This window comes from Canis lupus, chromosome 5 (assembly GCF_048164855.1).
Source record: "Canis lupus baileyi chromosome 5, mCanLup2.hap1, whole genome shotgun sequence".
Lineage (NCBI taxonomy): Eukaryota > Metazoa > Chordata > Mammalia > Carnivora > Canidae > Canis > Canis lupus.
Window position 1 is genome coordinate 30,072,238 of NC_132842.1, and position 27,241 is coordinate 30,099,478.

Sequence of the window (27,241 nt, forward strand, 5' to 3'; positions counted from 1 at the left end):
CTCACCTCCAGCCATCGAGCTAAGGCAGCATAAATGCAAAGCACTCTAGGACACCCATAGTCATGCCCACTCCAGCTCCAGCCATCCCAGCAGGGCAAATTAATGCAAGTTGCCCTAGGACATACCAGCCTCTGTTCACTTTAGCTCCAGCCATCCTGCCAGGGCACCCCCTATATGCAGCATGCTGACCCATGCCCACACAACTCTAGCTACCCTATCAGGACCCTACCTATCAGTGTGGAGTGTCCCAGGAAACCCCAGGCTGCACCAACTTTAGCTCCAGCCATCCTGCCCTGATGGAATGCCCTAGTGCAGAATGCCCCAAGAACTCTTGGCCTGTACTTGCTTCAGCTCCAGCCATCCCTCCAAGAAGCTTTCTAGCCAGACCAACCCAGGCATACACAGTCCATACAGAGGACATTCCTACACAAAGTCACTCCTTCAAGACTAGGGGAGGTACCTTTTTCACCTAATTCATAGAAATAAACAAAAAGTCAAAATGAAGAGACAAAGGAATATGCTCCAAGCTAACAAAACAAAACTTCAGAAAAAGAACCAAACAAAGTAGAGATAGCAATCAGACAAAGAGTTCAAAATAATGGTCATAAAGATGCCACCAGACTTGAGAGAAAAGTGGATGGACTCAGTGAGACTTCAACAGACAGAAAATACAAAAAAGGAATCAAATAAGGAATGCAATAACAGAAATGACATATATACTAGGGGGAATCAATACCAGATTAGAAGATAAAGAAGAATAGATTAGCATCCAGAAAACAAAGTATAGAAAGCACTCAAAGCTGAACTACAAAAAGAAAATAGAGTCTTAAAAAATTAGCATAGGGGCACCTAGGTGGCACAGTCAGCTCAGGTCATGATCTTATGGGTTGTGAGAATTGAGCCCCATATTGGGCTCAGTGCTCAGGATGGAGTCTGCTTGAAGATTCTCTCCCTCTGCCCTTTCTCTCCTCCCCGCCCCCGCCATAAATAGATAAATGAATTTATTTCATTTATTAAAATTTCATGCCAAATAAATTTATTTATTTATGTGTTTATTTATTTATTTTAAAAGATTAGCGTAGATTAAGGGACATCTGTGAAACCATCAAGTATACTAACATTTGTATTAGAAGAGAGGGAAGAAGAGAAAAGGGGGTGGAAAACTTAATTGAAGAAATAATATCTGAAAATTTCCCTAACCTAGGGAAGGAAACAGACATCAAGGTTCAGGAAGCATAGAGGGTCCAAAACAAGATGAACTCAAGAGGTCCACACCAAGAAATAAAATAATTAAAAATAATTGAAATGTAAGAAATTAAAGAGAATCTTTAAAAAGGTAAGAGAAAAGCAACTAGTTATGTATAAGTGAAACCCCATAAGGCTGTCAGCAGATACTTTGAAGGCAAGAAGGCATGATATATTCAAAGTGCTGCATGGAAGAAACCTGTGATTAACAAGGTTATCATTCAGAATTGAAGAAGACAAAGAATTTCACAGACAAAAGTTAAAAGAGTTCTTCCCCAGCAAACCAGCCTTATAAGAAATGGTAAAGAGACTTCTCTAAACAGAAAAGGCCTTGAAGAAAATTATGAAAGGAAAAAAAATCACTGGTAAAAGTAAACATATAGATCACTTTTAAACCTAGTATGAGGGTTAAAATGTAAAATCAATTATATCTACAAAAATTAATAGGTCACAGTATAAAAATGTACATAAAATAGAACATAATATAAAACATGGAGGGGAAGGACTAAGAATGTAGTGTGTTTGCTTTTAAGTGACTATCAACTTAATATAGACTGCTATATATCCAGGATGGTATTATATAAATGGAGTTACCATGAGACATATATATCTATAATAGATATACAAAAATTAAAGAGAAAGAAATCCAAGCATAACACTAAAGGAAGTCATCACAAGGGAGGAGAACAAGAGAAGAAGAAAGAAATAGAGAATTACAAAAAACAACCAGAAAGCAATTAACAAAATAGAAATAAGTACATACCTATCAAATTACTTTAAATGTAATCAGACTAAATGCTCTGGTCAAAAGACAGAGATGCCTGAATAAAGAACAAGACCCAGTTATATGCTGCCTACTTTTTGTCATACTAATCACAAAAAGAGAGAGGACCCAAATAAGTAATATCAGAAATGAAAGAGAAGTTACAACTGACACCACAGAAGTATATAGCATTATAAGAGACTACTACAAAAAAATTTCATGCCAACAAATTGGGACAACCTAGAAGAAATGGATAAATTTCTACAAATATACAGTCTTCCAAGACTGAGTCAAGAAGAAATAGAAAATCTGAACCGATTATGAATAACGAAATTGATTCAGTAATCAAAAAATCAAATTCAGCAATACTTTAAAAAGATCATTCACCATGATCAAATAGGATTTATTCTAGGGATGCAAGGATACATACCTGCTAATCAATATGATATGCCACATTAACAAAATGAAAAATAAAAATCATATGATCTTTTCAGTAGATGTAGTAAAAGCATTTGACTAAGATCAGGAAATCAGGAACAAGACAAGGATGTCCACTCATGCCACTGTTATTCAACATAGTACTAGAATCAGACAGGAAAAAGAAACATTTATATTGGCAAGAAAGAAGTAAAACTCATTATTTGCAGACGACATGATACTATATGTAAAAAAAAACCCTGAAGATCCCAGGAAAAAAACTATTAAAACTAACAAATGAATTCAATAAAGTTGCAGGATACAAAATTAATAATTAGTATATTAATATAGAATCTGTTGCATTTCTATATACTAATAATGAAGTATCAGAGAAATCAAGAAAATAATCCCATTTACAATTACATAAAAAAATACGTAGGAATAAATTTAACCAAGAACGTTAGAGATATGTACACTGAAAACTGTAATACACTGATGAAAGAAATTGAAGATGACAAATAAAAGGAAAGATATTTGGCGCCCATGGTTTGGAGCACACTGTTAAGATGTCCATACTACCCAAAGCAATCTGCAGAGTCAGTCAGTGTAATTCCTGCCAAAATTCCAATGTCATGTTTCACCAAACTAGAACAAAAAATTCTAAAATTTCTATGGAACCACAAAAGACCCCAAATGGCCAAAACATTCTTGAGACAGAAAAATAAAGCTGTATCAAACTGATTTCAAACTCTACTACAAAGCTATAGTAATCAAAACAATATGGTATTAAGACAAAAGCAGATACAAAGATCAGTGGACTAGGATAGAAGGTTCAGAAATAAATCCATGCATATATGGCCAACTAATTTATGACAAAGGAAGTAAAAACTTCAATAACTGGTGTTGGGAAAACTGGGCAGCTACATGCAAAAGAAGGAAAGTGGACCACTTTCTCACACCATACACAAAAAAATCAAAATGGATAAATCCTTGAATTTTAGACCAGAAGCCATAAGACTCTTAGAAGAAAACATAGAAAATAAGGCTCTTTGACATCAGACTTAATGGCGTTTTTTAAATCTGACTCCAAAGACAAGGGAAACAAAAGCAAAAAGAAACTGTTGGGACTATATCAAACTAAGAAGCTTTTTCACAGCAAGGAAACCATCAACAAAACAGAAAGGCAACCTACTGAATGGAAGAAGATATTTACAAATAATATATGCAATAAGAGATAATTGCAATGTGTGCAATAATATCAGAAATATATAAAAAACTCATACAATACCAAAAAATAATCTGATTAAAATGGGCAAAGTACATGAATATTCATTTTTATGAAGAACACATGGCCAAGAAACACAAAAGGTGCTCAACACCCCTAATCATCAAGGAAATACAAATCAAAACCACAATAAGGTATTACCTGACACCCATCAGAAGGTCTAAAATCAAAAAGACTATGGAAAAGAGGATGAAGGTTCCTAAAAGAATTAAAAATATAAATACCATATCACCCAGTATCACCACTTCTAGTATGTATCCAAAGAAAACAAAAACACGAATTTGAAAAGTCACATGCACCCATATGTTTACTGCAGCATTACTTACAGTAGCCAAGCTATCAAAGCAACAGGACTATCTATCAATAGATGAATTAATAAAAAAAGATATTCAATAAATATACAATGGAATATTACTCAAACATATAAAAGAATGAAATCTTGCCATTTACAAAATGTGAATCCAGAGGATATTATGCTAAGTATAAAAAGACAAATGCCATATGAATTCATTTATACGTGGAATCTAAAAAAACAACCAAACAAACCAGAAACAGACTCATAATCGAAACAGATTCTTTTTTTTTTTTTTAATTCATTTGAGAGAGAGCACAAAAAGAGGGAGAGGAAGAAGCAGCCTCCTTGCTGAGCTGGGAGCCCAATATGGGGCTCAATCCCAGGACCTGGACCTCATGACCTGAGCAGAAGGCAGACGCTTAACTGCCCGAGCCACCCAGATGCCCCGGAAACAGATTCTTAAAACTGCTAGAAAACTGCTAGTTGCCAGAGGGGAGACTGGCAGGGAGGATCGGTGAAATAAATGGAGATTAAGAGGTACAAACTTCCAGTTATAAAGCAAATAAATCACAGAGATGAAAATTACAGCATGGGGAATATAGTCAACAGTCTTGCTAAAGTGTCGTATGGGGACAAGTGGTGACTACACTCATGGTGAACATAGCATAGGGTATGGAATTGTTGAATGACTATGTTGTACACCTGAAAAATATAATATTCTCTGTCAACTATACTTCCACAAAAGAAAGGTTAAATGATGCTCCACACTGAGTGTTGAAGGTTGCAAACTGTGTAATATAACCCAGAAACATTCCATCAGAGATGGTCAATATTGAGATACTTACAGGGTAGGCTGCAAACACTTTGAAAAACCTCTCCATGGGACACCTGGGTGGCTCAGTGGTTGAGCATCTGCCTTTGGCTAAGGGCGTGATCCCAGATTCCCAGATTTGAGTTGTGCATCAGGTTCCTTGCACAGAGCCTGCTTCTCCTTCTGCCTGTGTGTCTGCCTCTCTCTGTCTCTCTCATGAATAAACAAATAAAATCTTTAAAAAAAAAAAAAACTCTCCATTCCTGGAGGGCATAGTCACAGGAGAGTTGCCCTATTTCAAGTCACAGAATAGTCTTAGGGGAGGTGTGCAAGTCATTCTTCTTAAGCAGTCTCTTTGGTAATCTTTGGATATAATGGGGCTGGTTTTGGGGGGTTTTTTGGGTTGTTTCTGGTCTCTGTACAAAAATAACATGAAAAAGTTGTTTTGTACAATTCCTTAATCTCCAGGAAAATTGAAAAATACCCATCAGAACATTGAAAACCCTGATCTGAATCTATGGGTTTTTTTCTCTTTACATCTGTAATGCCTGTAATATATACAAAATATACCAGCACTGAGGTCTCAGTAGCTTGTGTAGGTTGCATGGATTGGAGGGAGAGAGGAAAGAAGATTAGAAAGAGCAAGACATCTTAGAGCTGAAAGAAACCTCTTGAGAGAAAAGCCCACATGCCCCCGTACAGTCCACTTCTCCATAGCACAGTGCTTTTCTCTAACATTTCACCTTATAAATTGACATTCAGAACAAAAAGACCAATAGCATCCTTAACTGTCTTTACTGACACAAACTGTACCCACCTGAGGGCCCTTCCTATGTCCATGTATGAGAAATCATGAACCAATAAGACAGAATTTTATGCACCAAGACAGAATATTGGGTTTATTTAGTAGTGTATTCACTGAAGTTGTAGAGAGACCTTGAAAGATACCATCAAATAATTAAAGCTAAGAAGAGGTCATCATCTAGCAAGTACATGAGACTGAGACTGGCTTGCATTAAAAACCATTCAGCTCCCTATGTGTAACTTTACTGACCCAAACTGTCCATTTGGCAACTAAGTTAACAAGGGGATTCTATTAATTTCCTTCTTCTGACCACTTGGATTTATGAAGTCTGGGTTTGTTCATCAAAGAGGTATGTTAGTTTTAGAGCATTCCTATAGAATTACCACACAGTTGACAGCTTAAGCCAACAGAAGTTTATTCCCTCACAGTTCTAGAGCCCAGAGCTCTAAAACCAAGCTGATAGCAGGACCATCCTACTTCCCAAGGCTCTCAAGGAGAATGCTTCCTTGCCTGTTCTAGCATCTGGTGGCTCAGGCGCTCCTTGGCTTTGGGTGGCATCCTTCCTGTCTGCCTCTGTCTTCCCACAGCCTTCTCATTTCCCTGCACCTCTTCTGTCTTCATTGTATATCTCTTTGGAAGATACTTGGCCATCAAGATAATCCAAGATGATCTCATTCCAAGATCCTTAATTAAGGATATGAGCTTATCTTTTCAGGAGCCACCATTCAACCCCATATGGCTGGTGATGTAGATGGAATAGCCCTGGAATGTGTGGCCCTTTGTTAAGCATTGTGGCATGCACAAAAGCTACTGAAGTTCCAAGCCCTGGATGCCTAATGCAGGCACTTCCTGGGTTTTTATTTTATAATTTTTGGAGGTAAAGTATAAGTACATGAAACTACACTCAAAAAAAAAAAAAAAAGTCCAAGTGAGTAAGATTCTAATTAAAAGTGTCAACAGGAAGAAAAATGGTGTCCTCAGAATTAGGGGAGGGTTTGCCAAAAAAAAAAAAAACTTATCAGAAAGGGGATTTTTTTTTTAGAGGAGCAGAGCCTTTGCAGATAGAAGACGTGATTCCAGAAAAGGCACAGAAACAGAAGTAAGGAGGTCAAGGAAGGAACACTAAACAAATGGGTCCAGTTTTATTGGAAAGGTTATGGCTAAAGAGTCCCAAGAACTGAGGCTGAGAGAAGTAGAGAAGCAGGTGCTAACATCATCATTTACCATCTGCCAGTGTTATAAAAATTGTGACATCTTAAAAGATGTCTCAGCCCTGGTTTGGGTTAAATGTAAAAATGAGGAGCTGGGAAATATGCAGACAAAGAAAGATAAGAGAATCTCCAATCTTAGAACTGAAATCCCTCTTAAGATGATATCTTATTAGTGATAGCACTGGCCCAACCCTTATATTTGAAGCCACTTACAAATGCTTTCACATGAATTACCTCATTTGAAGCTCACAAACGTACTGCGGGATAAGCAAGACAGGCATCATTATACCCATTTTCCAGATAAGTCATGGAGGCTCAGTGAGGAGGTAGCTTGGCTGAGCTGGTGTTCTGTAAGGTATATATGTGGAGTGAATAGCTGATGTACCTGTGAATGCTCTGGCCTTTGGGTTCTGTGGCATTTCCAGTTAGTCTTCCTCTGCCCTCATTCCTTTTCCTCATGGAGGTCTGGCTCTGCAGGGCAGACCTCTGGACCTTTCACATTCTAACTTAATCTCTCAAAACATCATTGACCTTTTCTCTCCCAATCCTTAACACTTGGTTCACCTTAGAGGGTGGAATGAAAATCAAACATGATGCTCATTTTCCTAGCCTGAGGCCCAGAGAACATTTATTTTTAGGATTGATTAAAATTCACCCGTGTAGTCACAGAAGACCCTGGATGTTAGCAAATTCAGTTCAATGAGAAAGACTAGGCAAGCTTGGTTTAAGAGGATGTAGAAGAGAAGGCCTGGGTTTGCATCCTGGCTCCCTAATTGTGTGAGCTGGAATAAATTATACAACCCTTAAGAGCCTTGCTTTCAGTCAAAAAAAAAATGTGAATACAAATAATAATTCCAGGTCAGAGGGCTGTTGTGAGAATAAAATGATGAAATGGATGTGAGAGCAAGAAAATCCAATACGAATATTAGACACAATATTCACTATCCTCAGGATTTACATATAGCACTGTAGCTGGATATCTGGCTCCCTATTTATGACCCCCAAATCATCCTTTAGCCAAATTTCTAGGAACATGTGTACATGGCTATAAATGATGCAATATGTTCCATGTAGCAGAAACCCAAAATGATGCCAACATTGCATAGAGTGTAGATTAGAAAATGAATCTGTAGTTTTGGCATAAGGAGTAACATAACCTATACTTGGATTTATTGGAATTCATAAATCACAATGAAAGTGTACTTAATTAAAATTAAGGAACAGAAAAAAATTAAGGAACAGGAAGGTAGAAGACCTAAGGAAAGACAGACATATTGGACAGATATATTTGTCCTGATAATAAAAGTGTGACAACATTTGAGTTAGGATGAGAGAGAAACAGAACCAGTATGGATATGAATGTGAGATACATATTCACGTGTCCCTCTGGAGATACTCTGGCTACCCAACCAGACAGGAACAGTCAGTGATGCCCTGGTTTATGGGGATTATGGACCAAGCTAGCCCAGATGGAAGATGTCAACTCTAGGGACATCTGGTAATAGTGTCACTCCACCAGAACACAGCTGCATTCCATGCTCATTCTCTGTAGCTAATTTACTCTAGCAGAAGGTGGAGAGAGCAATGGAAGGGAACAGTGACTCTGAACTTCATTGCAACTCCTAATTGCTGGTGTTGAGCCAGTCCCTGGTAGGTGACGATTCATTCAGCGAACATGTATTGAATGCTCCATATGTGCTACCCTCCTGCCCAAGGTGTCACATACAGTGGACAGCAAACAATACACATTTCCACCCTCATGAAGGGTTTAATGAGAAGCAAAGCAAACAGTGATGGGAACCTCAGGCTAATATGAATACTGAAGACCACTCAAACTTTTGCTTAAGCAAAATCTCAGCCTCCTTGAGAAACTATAACCGAGAGCACAGACCCATCAGAAACCAAGTAACTTCTCTCTCATCACTATCTCTCTTTGGGTTTACATAGGCTCTGTCTCTGCTCTTGGCCTAGCCACTTCACTTTTCTAACTGGTCATCCGTTCCTCAAGGGCATGCTGGAGGACATCCATCAGCAGCCCTTATCAGAAACCTAACGGAGACAGAGAGACCAATTAGTGCTGCCTTCTCACAGCCCCAACATCCCCCAAAAGAAAACCTGAATGATCCAGCTGAATCTAGTCACCTGAGGCGGAGGAGACAGGGCTACTTGCGAGGCCCTTTGGGAGCAGGATCTTTGAGAAGAAAATGCTAAGCAAATTCTCCAAGAGGAGGTACAGAAAAGAGTAAACCGACAGCTGTTCCTATTTTCTCCGAAGTCACCTTCACTAATAAGGAAGACCATGGTAGCCATCACTGCCACATGTCCTAAGCTTGGGTTTCAGAAAATTCAGAAATCCAAGGGCAGAGGACATAAAGGAAAAGAAACCTGGATGTTATATAACAAACTAGGATTCATAAGCTACCATCAACTAAAAAAAAGTTTAAAGCAATTGATGTCAAGTGTAGTACTTGGATGATCTTTAAAACATGAATTTCACTGGTAAGAGTGAGAAGAAATTGGCATAATGGCAATTTGTGTAGGAAAAGAAAAAGACACCTGGACTTTTTAGTTCATAGTAAGCTCACTACTAACCGCTACAGTAACCGAGTGTTAGGACCTAGCAGGGAAACCCCTAGGTTGCAGCAGGAAGGAGCAAGGGAGTCAGGACAGAAGCTATCAGTGCCACCCACGGTCATTGGCACAATTCGATTATATCTCTGGAGGATACTGGTTCCAGTCTCAGCACCAAATTTTAAGGAGAAAACTGATGAATTCAAGCTATTTGGAGGGCAGGGGCCAGAATGCTAAAGCATTGAACACCAGGCCATATGAGGAACAAAATTCTTGACCTCGGTGAAGGAAAGACAAGACAAAACTTGAAGTCACTTTCCAAATATTCAGAATATCATGTGTAATAATAGTGATCTAGTACAATCATAGGGAGGCATAATTTGTTTTTGTTTTTAATCTTATCAGTCACATTTACCTAAAAATGGAATGGGTAATCTACAAGGGTACTAGTTCTCTAAGTAAAGAGGAATTTATTGATATGGTTTCCAGCATCAGATGGATTCTGGTTCTAGAATTATTCTTAGTTAGGAGCAGTCTTCCTCCATCAGTCTTGGAATTAGGTGCAGTATAATTTATCCACAAAGAAACAGAAATACATGAAAAATCACATAAAATGAGTATATTTTTCAGGCCTTTCTTCCCTCTCCATAAAAGAAAGAAACTGAGGGGATCCCTGGGTGGTTCAGCAATTTAGCACCTACCTTCGACCCAGGGCATGATCCTGGAGTCCCAGGATGAAATCCCACATCGAGCTCCTTGCACGGAGCCTGCTTCTCCCTCTCTCTTTCTCTCTCGCTCACTCTCAAATGAATGAATGAATGAATGAATGAATGAATGAATGAATAAATAAATAAATAAGATGATAGATAGATAAAATCTTTAAAAAAGAAAAAGAAAGAAAGAAACTGGGATAAAGAGTCCCAAGCCCATGTCTTGCCTATTGTTAGTATATTGAGCTGCACTTGGTCAGTCAGAAAGAGGAATCAGAAAACTTGAACCATTCCCCTGAAAAGTCAGTGCTACCCACACCGCTATCTTGTACACAAGTAGACAGGTGTACATGTTGTGTAGTATTAAATACGACCCTATGTCAGACCATCCCCAACTACAAACCCAGATGGCATTTCATCACTAGCTATTTCTTTACATCCCAATATAGTTTCTTGAAGCCACCTTAAAACTGAAAGATGCTACACTGGAGAGAAAACACATTTCCTGTCCCACCACCCATGCAGCCATCCATCCATAGCTCCAGAGATGCACCAAGCATTTCACTGGGCATGGGGGATGCAAAAGTCTGTCAGAGTCCAGCCTGAGAAAGCTGACCTGAGCCAAGTAGAGCCAGGTCAAGTCCCAATCACGAGACACTAGTCAAGGAAGAACCACCAAGGAGAAGGCAGTGAGCCCATGGACAGAGCCATAGATTGAAGAACAGGGTTGAAAGGGAAGAAGAGGAGCAGCAAATTATGTGCCCATGATCATCTTAGGCTGTGATGGGACAAGTGAATGCCCCTCATGTGGCAATTCTATTTTAACAAAATATATATTTATTAAAGTGAGATTTTGCTTTGCTTTTGTTTTTCAGAGACCTGAAGCTAGATAACATCCTGTTAGACAAAGATGGACATATCAAAATAGCAGACTTTGGAATGTGCAAGGAGAACATGTTAGGAGATGCCAAGACAAACACTTTCTGCGGAACCCCTGACTACATTGCCCCAGAGGTAGGGATGTGTTGCCCGAATGGTGTGCACGGGCCCTTGCCCAGCCCCACATGTCCCAAGCCAAGCATCACTGCTCTTTCCTCTCCTGAAAAAAAAAAATCCAAAGAATTTAAGTAGTTTGTTTCAGGATTTATATTTGTTTTTCTGAGTATTTCATAAATATGGCTGCACACAGGGCTATATTATTATTTGATGAGTGCTCAGCTGACTAGTTAGTCTAAGTCTTGAATGGCTCAGCATATCCTCCATAGCCCTGGCTCCTCCTTACCACAGCCTTAAGCTGTATTCACTCCACTCAGACCAGCCGGAGGAAACAACAGTGAAGATCCAGGTGGTCACTGAACAGGCTCATAAGTATCCACCTGAATAAGTCCAGTGATTTCACCTTGGGACCAGAAAAACCTAAACTCTGGTTTCTAAGCTCTCTCGTGTCATGTGACCAGATTGCTGAAGTCTGCTGACCCTCATCCCCTCTTCTGTAAAATGAGGAGGATATTTATGGTCAGTGACATTTTAAGAGTAAAATGGAAAAGCCAAAAAAAAAAAAAATGGAAAAGCCTATAAAAGTTGTTTTGTTTTTTAAAAGATTTACTTATTCATTCATTTATTCATTCATGAGAGACACACAGAGAGAGGCAGAGACACAGGCAGAGGGAGAAGTAGGCTCACAAGGAGCCCAATGTGGGACTTGATCCCTGGACCTGGGATCAGGTCCTGAGCTGAAGGCAGACGCTGAACCACTGAGCCACCCAGGCATCCCGAAAGTGTTTTTTTTTTTTTAAAAAAAAAGGGTGAGGAGCTCATATTCTAAGCCCTTAGAAGAATGGAAGTTGCTCAGAAGGCATCCAGCAGTAGTACTCTATCCATGTGCCCCCTGGTAATGGAGTCCTCCCCAGCTGTCAACCCCAGGGAGGTTGGACATCCCCTACCACTTGAGCCTTCTCATAGCAAAACACTCATCTTCATTGCCTTTTTTATCTCAATCTCCCTGTGCTCCTGGTTGATTGCTCTAAAGTCAAGCTATTTACTTTTTAAGTTTTTATTTTGAAATTATAGATTAACAAGAAGTTGCACAAATAGTACAGAAATGTCATATGTGTGTGTGTGTATATATGTGTGTATGTGTATATATATGTATGTGTGTATATGTATATGTATACACACACACACACACACACACACACACACACCCCTTTTCTCTAGTTTCCCCCAATGGCTACATCTTCTCTAACTATGGTACAATACCAAAACCAGGGAATGGATATTGGTACAACGTATATATAGTTCTGTATCATTTTATCATATGTATAGATTAGTGTGATCTTATGCAATTTTATATTCAAGGAACAAGCATGGCGCTTGACACATTGCACTGCTAATAAAATATCTTTCAGAAGGATGAATGAATATCAATCAATGTGGAAAAAGGGGATGGTTGTTCGATAGTGATGGAATTCTGATTTCTTTGGTCAAAACTTAGCAAGTCTGTCATTGCTCGCATAATTGTGGCACCCTGAGTCTAAGAAATATGTTGGCTTTGTCCTGTGCTTATTTGGTATTTAATTTTGATTGAACTTCAACTTTCTTGTCTGCAAATTCCTTACACCAGAGCCTTTCCCTGGTTCTGATTCCTTCTGCATCTTCCAGAATATAGCGTCAGCAACCAACTTCTCTCTTTGCAACTTCAGTCTCTCTCATCTTCCAGCATGCTTGTCTTCACACTCTTCCGTTCTGGGCCCCCTTGTCTTCCTACTATAGATTTTCCATGAGAGATAGTACTTAGGACTATAGTTCTAACTCCAAACTCAATATGGCCAGCCCAAACTTCTTGCTGCAGCTATCACAGGCCATTCAAATATAACAGGTCTCAAACTCACTTTCTCTGTTGAACCTGCTCCGCCCCACCCCACCCTTCTCCTTTATGGTAAATTACACACCTATTCATCTACTCACCTGGCTAGAAAGCTAGGAATAATCTGAGTTTTATCTTTCTTACCTTTCCCAAATCCAAACGCCAAAATGTAGCCCTCAGGGACGTCTATTCTTTCCCCTCCCCAGTCTTGTGACTGAATTAAGAATCTCCCTTGATTCCTTCTCAATCCTCAAAATGAATCCCTTTGATTTGACCTCCATTGATTCTCCAATTCCCTCACCAACTTCCCTGCTGCTACCCTACTCCAGGCCCTGAGCATCTCTTGCCTGGACGCCCTCTGCTCTCCAACACCATCCAACTTCAGGGCATTCTCTTTACATAGTTTTAAAGTTTTGTAAAAGATGCTCCCTCATCACTTAAAAGCATCCCCAGTCTACTTTTTATATGAATCACACATATTATTGCCAACCAGTATAGCCTATATGTTATAAAACATGCATAGAGAAGAATATAATCAGGTTGAACTAAAAATGAAATATACATTTTTTTTTAAGATTTTACTTTTTAAATAATCTCTACACCCAACATGGAGCTCAAGTTCAGAATCCTGAGATCAAGAGCCAGCCAGGCACTCCAAAATAAAATTATCTTAAGTAACTAAATTTTATTGTTTATGAATAGTACATTTGTGATTCATTAAAATACTGAGATCAAAAAACTTCTTAAATTTTTAATTTAATGTTTTAGCACCCTGAGATTCAAAAGTCTGATTAGTTTTTTAATTCTTAGTTTCATTGGCCATCATACCTGGAAAAGATAGCTCATGAAGGCATAGTTTCACTTAGACTTCACAGTATATATTTTGGGCAAGTTTCATCATTGACAGTAGTGGTTGCAATTCAAATAATTCCATAATTCAAAACAATGTCTTTGATACATCTGACTTTTTTATTGTTTTAGCTTTCTTGTCTCAATGAATGGCACTGTTGGTGACAAAGAGCTGTACTGAGAGTCAGAGAGACCACTCTGCTACCATTTTCTTACATTCTATATCCTTGTATTCTTCAGCATGATCTTCAAGCCTCCCTCCAGACAAAGTTTTAAGGATTTGCCATTTTGCCAAAATGAATTTTGTTTAAAGAGAGCCCAGCAATCCACATAATTGGGCACACAACATAAACGACATGCCTCAGGATAATAAGTAATAGCAATGATGGTAACACACCTTACAATATGCTGAAAGCAAACATACAAATGCAACCACCCCCACACTCCCTCTGAGAGGGGCTTCCCATTTTCCTCTTTGGAGACCTCAGTTACTGTTTAAAATTCTAAATGAGGGCACCAGTGTCACTCATTTGGGGAAGGAAACAGGACAAAAGATGATGAGGCCATAAGAAGGCAGCAGAGGCTGTGAAGCAGAAAAAGGAGCCACTCCAGCCATTGTTTCTCTACCAGTTTCTTTAAAAAATATGGACAATGTGAGTATAGCCATGTTAGGTTGCGGTTTAATCTAGGAGACATTAAATATGAAAGGATCAGGTTTCAGAATATCACTTCAGCTCACTAAGAGATCTTAAATAAGACAGGTAACCACCCGAAGTCCAATCACTCCCTTTGTTATATAGGTATCACAGGACCTGCGCCTCAGGAGTTCTTATAAATAAAACACATAATTATGGCAAACACCTAATGCACGTCAGCATATATCTGCAGACTTTCTGTTGTGGCTGTGTGAGTCTGCTTTGTGCTTCATCCTCCCTACTTAAAACAAATTCTTTATTAACATCACCTAGCTTTATGGACACCTGGGTGGCTCAGTTGGTTAAGTATCTGCCTTCTGCTCAGATCATGATCTCAGGGTCCTAGGATGGAGTCTTGCATCAGGCTCCCTGCTTAGTGGGGAATCAGCTTCTCCCTCTACCCCTCCTCCCTGCTTGTGCCCTGGCACAATGCGCGCTCTCTCTCTCTCTCTCTCTCTCTCTCACTAGCTCTCTCTGAAATAAAATCTTTAAAAACAAAATCAAAAACAAAAAGAACATCACCTAGCTTTAGAAAACTTAATTTCCACCACAGCTGTGTCCTGTCTTCCAAATTTCATCTGTCCTTCCAGATCAAGTGGTTTATGAAGACCTGAAGCTCAGAGCAATTTCTGGTTGCTTTAGCTCCCCCTTCTGACATGTCCTGAGAATTGCATGTGAAGCAGCCCACCCCTACCCCCTCCCCCACCCTCACCCCCACTCCCAACCCTTTTAAGGCAAATGCATCTGAATGAAAATTGTGTGCATGCAAATGCACACAAACGTTTTCTTTATCTTTCTCCCTGCAGCTACTTTTAAACTTTCCCTTAAGGAATACTACATCTTCTCTAAACTTCAACTTTTGTATTTAAAAACTGAGTTACAGATGGTGGCTAGCATTTTTATGCTGGAAGTCAGCCGCAGATTGCAAACATCTGTCTGCAACTTAGTCTTTATTTTCACAAATGGGTACCAGTTGACCAAGATAGGTCTTTATCCTAGGACATATAGTCATTTCCGTAGGATGCAGCACGCGGTCTTGCCTACTTTTCACTGGGTTCTCACAGCAACCCAGTAATAAGCCAAATGTTATCACCACTTTTCACAAATGAGATGCAGGGGCGGGGCCGTGAAAGAATCTGCCCCAAACTACACCATGAGGGACTGAGCCAGAGAGAGAACCCACAACATTTTGCATGGTTGACACAGTTGCATTGTGGCTTATCAACTCTTGTGTTAGAGACACTCCTGCCATATCCCTGAGACTCATACCAGATGTATCTGATTCCCCAGGACAGGCCTGGAGTCAGGTAGCAGTCAGAGATGGAAGCTATGCACATCATTCTGCTGCATCGCAAGCCTCACCAGCACCAGGACATGGAATGTCTAGAATGTAGCATCATTTTCCTTTCCAAAAGCAACCAGTGCTTTTTGAATAGTACTTCTACTATTCATTCCATAGGTCCGTGTAAGAAAAAATTCCATTTCAAACAAGGAATTCTAACAGTAAAATGACCTTTGTGTATTTATGAGTATATGTTCACACAGGGAGGCCCACTGAGGTAGGCCTCAAATTGTGGGGCGGGAAGGATGGCCATCCCAAGAGTCTCACTTTTTAATCCTGTGCTTCAATACTATTATCACTTCTCCCTATTGGGTAATAAAGCAGCTCGTCCCCAACCCATCCTGGAAGTGGCAATTGTGAAAGACAATGATTTTCTCTTTTTTAAAAAAAATATTTTTTTAAAGATTTATTTATTCATGAGAGACACAGAGAGAGAGGCAGAGACACAGGCAGAGGGAGAAGCAGGCTCCTTGCAGGGAGCCCAATATGGGACTTCATCCCAGGACCCCAGGTTCACGACCTGAGCCAAAGGCAGATGCTCAACCACTGAACCACCTGAGTGTCCCATAAAAAAAAAAAAAATTTATTTAAGTTCAATTTGCCAACATATAACACTCGGTGCTCATCCCACCTCCTTAGTGACCTCCTTAGTGCCCTTCACCCAGTCACCCCATCCCCCTACCCTCCTCCCCTTCTGTAACCCTTTGTTCCCCAGAGTCAGGAGTCTCATGGTTTGTCTCCCTCTCTAATTTTTCCCCAGTTTCCCTCCTTCTCTTATAGTCTCTTTCACTATTTCTTATATTCCACATATAAGTGAAACCATATGATGATTGTCCTCCAATTGACTTATTTCACTCAGCACAATAGCCTCCAGTTCCATCCACATCAAATCAAATGGTGGGTGTTCATCCTTTCTGCTGGCTGAGTAGTTGTTCTTTGGAGAAATGTGTGTTCATGTCTTCTAACCATTTCATGACTGGATTGTTTGTTTCTTGAGTGTTGAGTTCAATAAGTTCTTTATGGATCTTGGATGCTAGCCCTTTATCTGATATGTCATTTGTGAATATCTTCTCCCATTCTGTAGGTCGTCTTTTAGTTTTGTTGATTGTTTCCTTTGCTGTGCAGAAGCTTTCTATCTTAAGTCCCAATAGTTCATCTTTATTTTGTTTCCCTTGCCTTCATAGATGTGTCTTGCAAGAAGTTGTTGCAGCCGGGTTCAAAAAGGATGTTGCTTGTGTTGTCCTCTAGGATTTATGGATTCTTGTCTCACATTTAGATCTTTCAACCATTTTGAGTTTATCTTTGTGTCTGGTGTAAGAGAACAATCCAGTTTCATTCTTCTGTATGTGGATGTCCAATTTTTCCAACACCATTTATTGAAGAGACTGTCCTTTTTCCAATGGATAGTCTTTCCTGCTTTGTCAAAGATGAGTTGACTGTAGAGTTGAGGATCCACTTCTGGGTTCTCTACTCCATTCCATTGATCTATGTGTCTGTTGTTGTGCCATTATCACACTATCTTGATGATCACAGCTTTGTAATACAGTTTGAAATCAGGCATTGTGATACCCCTGGCATTGGTTTTCTTTTTCAATATTCCTCTGGCTGTTCGGGGTCTTTTCTGATTCCCTACAAATCTTAATCTCCTCTTCTTCATTTAACAAATTGTTATTGTATTCCTACGGTGTACTGGTTTTAATTGAGGCAAAATATACATACTATAAAATATACCATTTTACCATTCTTAAGAATATTATTCAGTTAGTATTAAATACATTCACATTATTGTACAGCCAGTCTCTAGAATTTTTTATCTGGCACAATTCAAACTCTATATCCATTAAACAACTCCCCATTTCCCCAAACCCCAGCAACCATCACTCTCCTTCCTGTCCCTATAAATAAGACTCTTCTAGGGACCTCATATAAGTGGAATCATTACAGTATTTGTTTTTTTAAGTCTGCCTTATTTCACTTAGCACAATGTCCTCAAGGTTTATCTAGGTTGTATCATGTGTCAGGATTTCATTCTGTTTTAAGGCTGAATAATATTTCACTGTATGTATAGACCACACTGTTTATCCATTCATCTGCTGATGGACACTTGCACAGTTTTAGAGAAGGTCACAGCTCGGTTTGTTAGGATGACAAGCATCAAGCACAGTCACGTGTATGCTCTCTACCTTCTAACATTAAACAAGGAAGCAGCTGAAAGGCCAGAATACAGTCTTTCCTACCAGGAGAGTGGATTGGTGAAAGGGTAGAAATCTTTTTGTTAGGTGGGATCCCAGACTTTAAACCCATGTCCCTAAAGGACAGATCAGATCAGTTCTACTCAAAGCACTGCTGTCAAGCTGGACACTACTCTCAGAGGATTTCTGAATCTGAAGTCTGTTATCCTAGTCTGTTATACAGGGGGGCCACTGAGCTAGGCATACTCCCTAAATTTTTTTTCTAAGAGAGAGAACTTAAGCTGCGAAGGAGGGGGTAGGTGCAGGGCAGAGGGAGAGAAAGAATCCCAAACAGGTTCAGTGTGGAGCCTAACACGGGGCTCAATCTGCCAACCCTGAGATCATGACCCGAGCCAAAACCATGAGTCAGACATTTAACCGTCTGAGCCACCCAGGTGCCCTACTATATCTTGACTTTTTAACAGAAACCATAGATGGAACTCCTTAGTCATACAACTGTGTCTGGACAGGTTTTAAGGAATGGATTTGATCAGATGACTTATCTGGATGTGTGATTACCTACTGAAAGTTTATGCAAAGTCTCAGGTCAGCAGAAGTCAGTAAAACATGTGGGTTTGGTTTAGCTACTCACAGGAGAGCAGATACCAGTTTGCTTAGGTCTAAGTCTACCACCCAAGTCCTCACATCCCAGGTGGGAAAATGAAGGCCAATTGTACAAGTCACTTGTTGCACATAAGGCCAGAGGAAAAGTATAAATTAAAATCAAAAAATGTTTGCTCAGTTTGGCACTGCCCACTCATTTCTATCCAATCATTAGCTTCTCAAAAGATGCAGTTTTCACTGTGATGGGTGTTAAAACCACATAGTGTCATTGCCATCAACTATTTACTGAGTGGTGTTGAAAAGTTCAAGCAGGGGATCCCTGGGTGGCGCAGTGGTTTGGCGCCTGCCTTTGGCCCAGGGCGCGATCCTGGAGACCCGGGATCGAATCCCACATCGGGCTTCCGATGCATGGAGCCTGCTTCTCTCTCTGTCTGTGTCTCTGCCCCTCTCTCTCTCTCTCTGTGACTATCATGAATAAATAAATAAAATCTTAAAAAAAAAAAAAAGAAAAGTTCAAGCAGGGTTTTCACTCATCCACCTCATGTTTATTAATTACACCTCTACCTCTTGGTCACAGATCTTGCTGGGTCAGAAATATAACCATTCTGTTGACTGGTGGTCATTTGGAGTTCTCCTCTATGAGATGCTAATTGGTCAGTCACCCTTCCATGGGCAAGATGAAGAAGAGCTTTTCCACTCCATCCGCATGGACAATCCCTTTTACCCTCGATGGCTTGAGAAGGAGGCGAAGGACCTTTTAGTGAAGGTAAGAAATGAAGTCAAGGAGACTCCATAGGATTAGTATTACGTATTCTGATTGGTACTCCCAGACAGATCTAAGCTCTGATTTATATATGGTAAACAATAGTCCTTTCAAACTGGGTTTAAATGGGATGTTAACCATCTGCGTCGAGTTACCAACAGGATGGACGTTAGATACCAAAATGAGAAGATGAACATTCATGGGCATAATTTACACAAGAAAGGCCCAAAAACTAGTTCCATGACTCTTTTAAGATTTTATTTGTTTATTAATTCATGAAAGACACAGAGAGGCAGAGACCCAGGCAGAGGGAGAAGCAGGCTTCCTGCAGGGAGCCTGATGGGGGACTTGATCCCAGGTCCCCGGGGTCACCACCTGAACCAAAGGCAGACGCTCAACCACTGAACCACCCAGGCATTCCGAGTTCCATGACTCTCGAATGCCCTCACTCTCAGATATAACTGGCCCATTTGCAAGCACAATTTGTGGCTTCACACTCAACCTTTGGTTTCCCATTGTCCCCATTAAACCCACTTGGTCCAGTTAATCTTCCCCTTCCCACCTGGACAGAACGTGCAACATTCCTGTTCACTCTTCGGTGAAAGACAAATCTTTCATCATTCCTAAGCCATAAAAATCTCAGTTTAGAAATTAAAACTGTTCAACCCCAGACAGAAGTCATCACATCAACCTAATCCCTAACGCAAAGACTTCTAATGCCTCTCCTCCATCATGTTCAGGGCTGGCAGCCAATCACCTTTGGAGAAGGGAATGTGGTCATATTGTGGTCAGCTGTGTCCTCCAACTGTTCTCTTCCTAATTCTTGAGTTTCTATTTCAGGTCATACCCAGTTAAAAGTAGGGAGAGAACGGAGGGATAAGGAGAAACAATTGTTCTTTTGTCTGGGTGGCTTCATACTCTGAACCTGGTGGGTTGTTAAGGCCACCACTATTGTGGAGCATTCTAGTGGGTCTTTTCAAAGTACTATTTGGTGGGGACATTTTTGGTGGCAGCCCTTGATACACAGGCTGTTCAGTCTATTCCCTGGCCCAGCTACTGTACCAAACTCCACTTTCATGATGCTCCATCTCACTACTCGCTGCCTGCTGAGTGAACCTCTTAGGCAGTATTTAAAATGATGCAGACCAGCTCCCCTGCCACATCACTTTCCTCTGTTCACTGGGAAAAAAAATGGATGCATTTTTCACCCTATAACTCAGAATTCAGACTGTCATCACCTCTGCAGCAGTCCCCAGAAATCACCACCATAGGAGTCAGATCCCTATCCATGATAGCCCAGAATCAATGCAGAACTGGTAATGCCACAGATGGGCACTGGGAGCTCCTCGGATAAACTAATGTAGGGACATAAGAAGCACCTGAGAGCCGTCATTAAAGATTTAGATTTTAGGGGCACCTGGGTGGCTCAGTCAGTGAAGTGTCTCTTGATTTCAGCTCATGTCATGATCTCAGAGTTGTGAGATTGAGCCCCGCATTAGGCTCCGTGCTCAGCAGAGTCGGCTACGGATTCTCTCTCGCTCTCCCTCTGCTACTCCCCCCCATTTTCTCTCCCTAAATAATAATCTTTAAAAAATTTTTGATTTTAGGCAGTCTTAGTTTACCTTTTTGTAGGATGCAAAACAGTGTATCAGTACAAAAAAAAAAAACCATAAATCACAGTACTACAAATCCTATTACATATAACAACCACCTGCTCCCAATGAGCTGTCCTGACATCTACTTAGATCAAGGAAAGATGTACCAGTGTGATCAAGAAGCTAACAACTCTAAAAGAAGTGGGCCAAGAATACAGGTGTTTTGAATTTTGACATCTCCTATCTCAGCTTGCTTTAAAAAATCATTTAGGTAAATAATTTTCAGCCTTGGTGTCTTTATATTGAGAAATGGGAATAAGACTTTTCAACATCAGAACATACCAGTGGATTTTAAATCTAAACTTAAAAAGATTACCAGGTCCATTTTTTTTTTCCACTAGTCTACTTGTTTCTTATGAACTATTTGGACTTAAATGTAAAGGGCATCCGCTTCTCCCGCTCTCATACAACTGACAACTTGTCCAGAGTCTTTGAAATGTTGAGGCAACTCTAAAGTTCCCCCTCAGGAATCAAGATGTTGAATCTAAAGTGCTGACAAAGCCCTCCCAGGACACCTAGCCCAAGGCTGATGGCATTTAAAATCTGACTCAGTTCAATTCAACTTTCCATTTCTATTATCCAAACAAGCCATAAACCTAGAAAACTCTCAGAATGACCAATTAAATACGCTTTTAATGACTGAACAACACACATATTAAATGAAAGCTGATTTCAAAATTAGCCAGTTAAAAATATGACTACAGTAAAAACAAAGCAGGAACGGGAACAATTTTGCTTTACATAAAGGCAAGTTCAAACATTATTAGAGTTGCTGCTGTTATTTTACACATTGCCCTCCGAAGGACTTAAGGTGGTTAGTTGGCTCCAGCTGCTGTAATGAAATATCACAAACTGAGGTACTCAGACTCTAACAAATTTATTCATTAACAGTTCTGGAGGCTAGAAGTCCAAAAGCAAGGTCCAGCAGGGTCAGTTTCTGGTGAAGGCTTTCTTCCCAGCTTGCAGGCAGGCACCTTCTTGCCACGTCCTCACATGGAAGAGCTCTCTGCTGTTTCTGTTTAGAAGAATGCTAATTCTATTGGACCAGCTTCCCACCCATATGACTTCATTTAACCTTAATTACTCCCTCATTCCAGGCACACTCACTTTGGGGGTTAGGGCTTCAATATATGAATTTTGAGGGGACACACTTCAATCTGTGGTGTGAGGGTACACTGGGAAGGCCTGAGCCCACAAAACCCACTGGAAGAAGGAAATAAGGAAAGAGTGTAGGGGCTGCCTGTAGGCGATCCACCTTCATCTCTTGGTGTTCCATAAAGCTCAACAGCTGTGCTTCCCAAACCCAGTTCCTCCTTGGGTTCTGGAAGAGCTCCCAGTGAGGAAGGAGGGTGAAGGAGTAATGGGGCCAGGTGGAGTTAATCAAAAGTAAATGCTGGGAGTGATGGTTTTAAAGGACAGAAGGACTGGTGGGGGTGGGGGGAAGAAAGAAGGCATCCAGTTGGAGGAGGAAAGATGACAAGTCACATGTATGGAATATTACTCAGCAGTAAAAAGGAATGAACTATTATTGATGCACAAAACCACTTGTATGGCATTATGCTGAGTGAAAAAAACCCAGTCTCAAAAGGCCGCATACTGTGTGAGTCCACTTGTGTAACATTCTTGAAAGGACATTGTGGGGACAGAAATCGGATTAGTGGCAGTGGGGGTTAGGGAGTATGACTGTAAAGGGGTATCCCTAGGGACAGCTTTGTGCTGACAGGACAGTTCTGTATCGTGTGTGTCATGGTAGTTACCCCAATCTGCACAGGACATAAAATGACAGAGAACCAGACACAGATATTGTATCAATGCCAATCTCCTGGTTTTGGTGTCACACTGTCATCACAAATGACGTAAGCATTAGTGGAAACTCAGTGAAGGGTACTCAGGACACCTGTACTAGCTCTTAACATCCTGTGAATCTATCTGTACAGACTGAGTGTGCCCATCTCAAATTTCTATATTGAAACCCTGACCCCCAAAAGTGATGATTATGGGAGGTGAGGCCTTTGGGACCTAATTAGGCATAGATGAAATAATGAGGGTGGGACCATATGGACTGTACAGTTATACAAAGAGGAAGAGAAAGATTTTGCTCCCTCCAAGTGCACTTACCAAGGAAAGGCTATGTGAGGACATAGCAAAAAGGTGGCCACCTGCAAGATAAGAAGAGAGTCCTCACCAGAAACTGCCTAGGCTGGCACCTCAATCTTGGACTTCTAGTGTCTAGAACTATAATAAATGTTTACTATTTAAGCCACCACTCAGTCGATGGCATTTTGTTTTAGCAGCCCAAGCAGACCGACACTATAATTACTTCAACATAAAAAAGTGTAAAAACAAAATAAAATCTAAGGCTAAAGCTAACAAATACCAAAACCAAAATCAGGTGCAGCTTCAATAGCAGGAAAAAGATTTGCTGTCACAATGGAAAATAAATCTTGTTGAACAGAGCAGAAACCAAGACAACTGGAGATAAAGAATGCTGGAGGGAAGGGCTGGTTGGTGAACATGGTTTTAAATCCCTGTTGAGGAGATGGGGCTTATTAGTTCCCATGTGAGTTAGTAAAAATTCCCTGTCCTTTGCTGCATGAGAAAGAAAGTCCTCTCCTGTGTTCCAGCAGTTGGGCTGATAAAAATTAGTTTCCATCATGCCATTTGCTGACAATAAGACTGGCTTCTAGTTTCATCTCTGCTCCCCATTTGCTCTATAACTTTGATCCAACAGTTCCCCACATCCTTCAGATCCGTTTTCTGCAAAGATCAAAGGTAGTAACATTTCTGAGAAACTTCCTCTAGAGGATTATATATAATGTTATAAAACCCAGAAGAAATGGGTCCTCTGAAAAAGTGGCATCTGTTACAGCAGCAGCAGCAATGTCAGCCTCTATCCCTTTTAGCCCTTATAGGGCATAGATGCATGTGGTGTCCTGAACAGCTACACAGTGGAGGAGGCTGTGCTCTGTCAAGAATTACAAAAGGGACACTGCTGTTCAGTTGACTCTTGCCAATGAAACACCCCTCATTCATTCATCCAGTATGTTCTGCTTGTTTATTTGGAAACTGCTGGAAAATGAATGATCTCAAACAGAACCACCTTTCCTTTCTGTAGAAAGATGTATCTGAGAAGGGAATGAAGAGGGGAGAGCACTCCTGGGATGGGCACTACATGCTGGTGGCCATCCTCAGCAGCCCAGCACTGACGTTCTAGCCCAGACAGTCGGATAAGTTTAAACAAACTCCAGCTGCATCCTGGCCATTCATGTACAAGGTGTGCTGTTTCCTATAAATGTAAACCATTCTCTGACAGTGTTAGTGAACAAAAGCAAGTCTCTATTCATGAACATTGAGTCCCCCCCGTGCAGCATCCAAGGCACAGAGCCAATGGCCTCCTGTGAGTTCACCAGTCATCTTCAGGACCTGGGAGGAGGAGGAGTGATTTGCCATAGGCCAGAGAAGACAGTGATTTACTCTTGTGCAAAACTAGAAAGAAATTTGAGTTCTGAAGCTGGAGATCATGTTATAGTCTCATTACATGTCTTATCTTTTTAAATATATATTTAACTTCACAGGTACATAGACCAGGCTCAGAAAGCTTTGTCATGATGCTCTAGGTACAAATGCCACACATGGTACTGGGAAAATCTAATGGGAGACAGCATGGTGTACATGTGGCCTGGGGCAGTTACTTCTAATTTAATTCACTGAAGCCTTTAATTATAACAACACAAGCTACGTTTTGGTCTGTGCTCAAGGCACATCTTCCCTCTCATCTTATTTCATCAAAATATCCTTAAGAAGTAGAGGTCAATAGGATATTATGGTTGTTTCAAGGGAAGAGATACAGGGCAAATCACTTATTCCCTCTGCTTCTAAGAAATCAATCTGCTGGTTTAAAAAAAAAGATTTTATTCATTTGAGATAGAGATACAGAGAGAGAGAGAATGAGCAGAGGGGAGAAGCAGACTCCCCACTGAGCAGGGGAGCCCAATGCAGGGCTTGATCCCAGGACCCTAGGATCATGACCTGAGATGAAGGAGGCAGACGCTTAATCATCTGGGGCCACCCAAGTGCCCCTCAATCTGCTTTCCATCTGTTGACTTACACTGGTGTTTGAGTCTGCAGGAAAAATATTTACTGTGTGACCTTGGTGCCTTTTCTATATGCTGTTCTATTGCTAAAAACAAGAGGCTAACAGAAGCTGAGACTGAAGACATGGTCTGCAAGTAATAAAGTAGAAGGATAGCTTGCTCACTTACTCAACAAACATTTATTGAGCATCTACTTTTTGCATGGCTGTGCAAGGTTCTGTAAGAAAGAGAAACATAAATGGTGTCTGCCCTCAGAGCTTATACTCTGGTAAAACAAAAATACTCTTTAAAAAAATATATATAGTGATATTTTCTCTAATGAAGGAAATATGTTCAGATGTTCTGTGGAGCTTAGAGGAGAGACTAATTCAACACCAGAGCAAGAAGGGGCTGCTTATAATTTATTTTTTTTTTAAGTCTGAAACTTAAATTAAATGTTTTAATTACATATTTCAAGCTGCCAAATCCTCATGTGTAAAACTACCTTCCATATCAAGGAACATTTTTCAATGATGTGTCACAAAGCCCCTGGGGAGATGAAAATTTCCTCCAGCCTAGAGAACTGAGACAGACGTGGTCACAACCAAGGATCCGGCAGTGATAAATCTTGTAAGATTTATTTTTTTTTAATTTATTTTTTTTTAGACTCTACCCCTGACTAGGGCTGGATCTGTGGTCTTGTGCAAGTTACATAGCTACTCTGAGCCTCAGTTTCCTCAGCTGACAATGGGACACTGATATCTGCTTTTAGAATCTGTTTTTAAAATCAGGATGATATAGCTGAGACATCTAGCAGCATCCCTGACTCTCAAAGAACATTGCTTGGAATGAGTCAGAGAATCAACCATATGACCGTGAGCTTGACTTGAAGGGTAGGGAGAGCTCACCAGAGTTAATGTAATCAAAGAAAGCTTCACAAAGAAGAGGGAGTATAATGTCACCATGACTGGTGGGCTGGGATTTAAAGATGAAGAGGAGAGAAAAAATAAAAAAAATAAAGATGAGGAGAAGGAAATAGGAGCAGAATATGGGGAGAAGTACCTCCTTGCAAGATGGAAATGTCACTAGTGAAGGACAATGGTAGGAAAGACAGGTGGCACATCCAGTGAGTAGACATGTCTGCACAAAATAGAGGGGTACAGTGGGAATGGAAGGATGTGTGTCAACAGAGAGCCTGGGATGCCCTAGGCGTTCCTAGGTCACTAGGCGGTCAGAGGACTAGGGCTCACCAGGGCATAGAGATGACCTTGCTTCACCCTGCATTTTACAGGTGAGGAACTCGAGACTCAGAAAACTTGCCCACAGCCTCGTGGGTAGTAAGTCTCTTGGGTGACAGCCTCATGTTAGTGGTTTTCTAACAGAGCTGAACCTTAAGTTCCATTGAGAGACCTCAGCAGCCAGCATAGGGTAAGGGGGGAAGGAAGTTAGGGTGACTAGCCATGTGGCTCTACTAGGTGGTTGCATGAGTGTTACACTTGGACTTTTAAAAAGATTATCATAATTACAAAAAAGGAAAAAAACACTTCACTTTGCACGAAGTGAACATGCAACATCCAAGCATGTTGGTTTTTGTTATTTTAGTTTTGGGATTGCGGGATAAGGGTGGTTTTGGTAGAGCCTCTGAAGATTTTCAGGTAGGAAGGCAAGACAAGTAAAGCAGTGTTTGAAAACATATAGACTGGCTGTTCTTAAAAGAAGTAAAAGCAAGAGATCCCTATAAATTAGTTGTTCATGGAGGTGAGTTCCTGCCAGAAGCTCATGGAAAATCACTTCATTTCACTCTGGTTTCTGTTTCAGGGACCCATGGTGTCCTTAAGACACCCTGTAGCCAGCGGTTACATTCTAAACAAACATCTAGCAGGGGTATGAAAAAAGGGGTAACCACTGCAGGCACTCAGGACCTGTGGCTTGCCTCTTGGCTCAAGAGGCTTGGTCTCTCCCATTCAGTACTGCCCTTGACCTGCTGTGTTTCAGTTCGAAGAGTTTCCAGATTTCTTTCCTATCCTGGCCAATGTTCAGTTTCACCTCATGAGGAAAGTAACAGGAGAGGGGACAGTGTGGGGAAAAAA

General features: G+C 40.6%; 1 protein-coding gene across 4 annotated transcripts in view; it reads left to right on the top strand.

Annotated features, from left to right (window-relative positions):
• The window catches only part of PRKCQ (protein kinase C theta), a 173,532-nt gene that overhangs the window by 142,782 nt on the left and 3,509 nt on the right, over window positions 1-27,241 (top strand). For 3 of the 4 annotated variants that reach the window (XM_072825893.1, XM_072825894.1, XM_072825895.1), the window contains exons 15-16: window positions 10,989-11,127; window positions 19,238-19,426. In XM_072825893.1, coding sequence (XP_072681994.1) covers window positions 10,989-11,127; window positions 19,238-19,426 — 328 coding nt within the window. Of the gene's footprint in view, window positions 1-10,988; window positions 11,128-19,237; window positions 19,427-25,669; window positions 25,782-27,241 lie in introns of all 4 variants that reach the window. The other variant, XM_072825896.1, reaches the window with a different exon arrangement.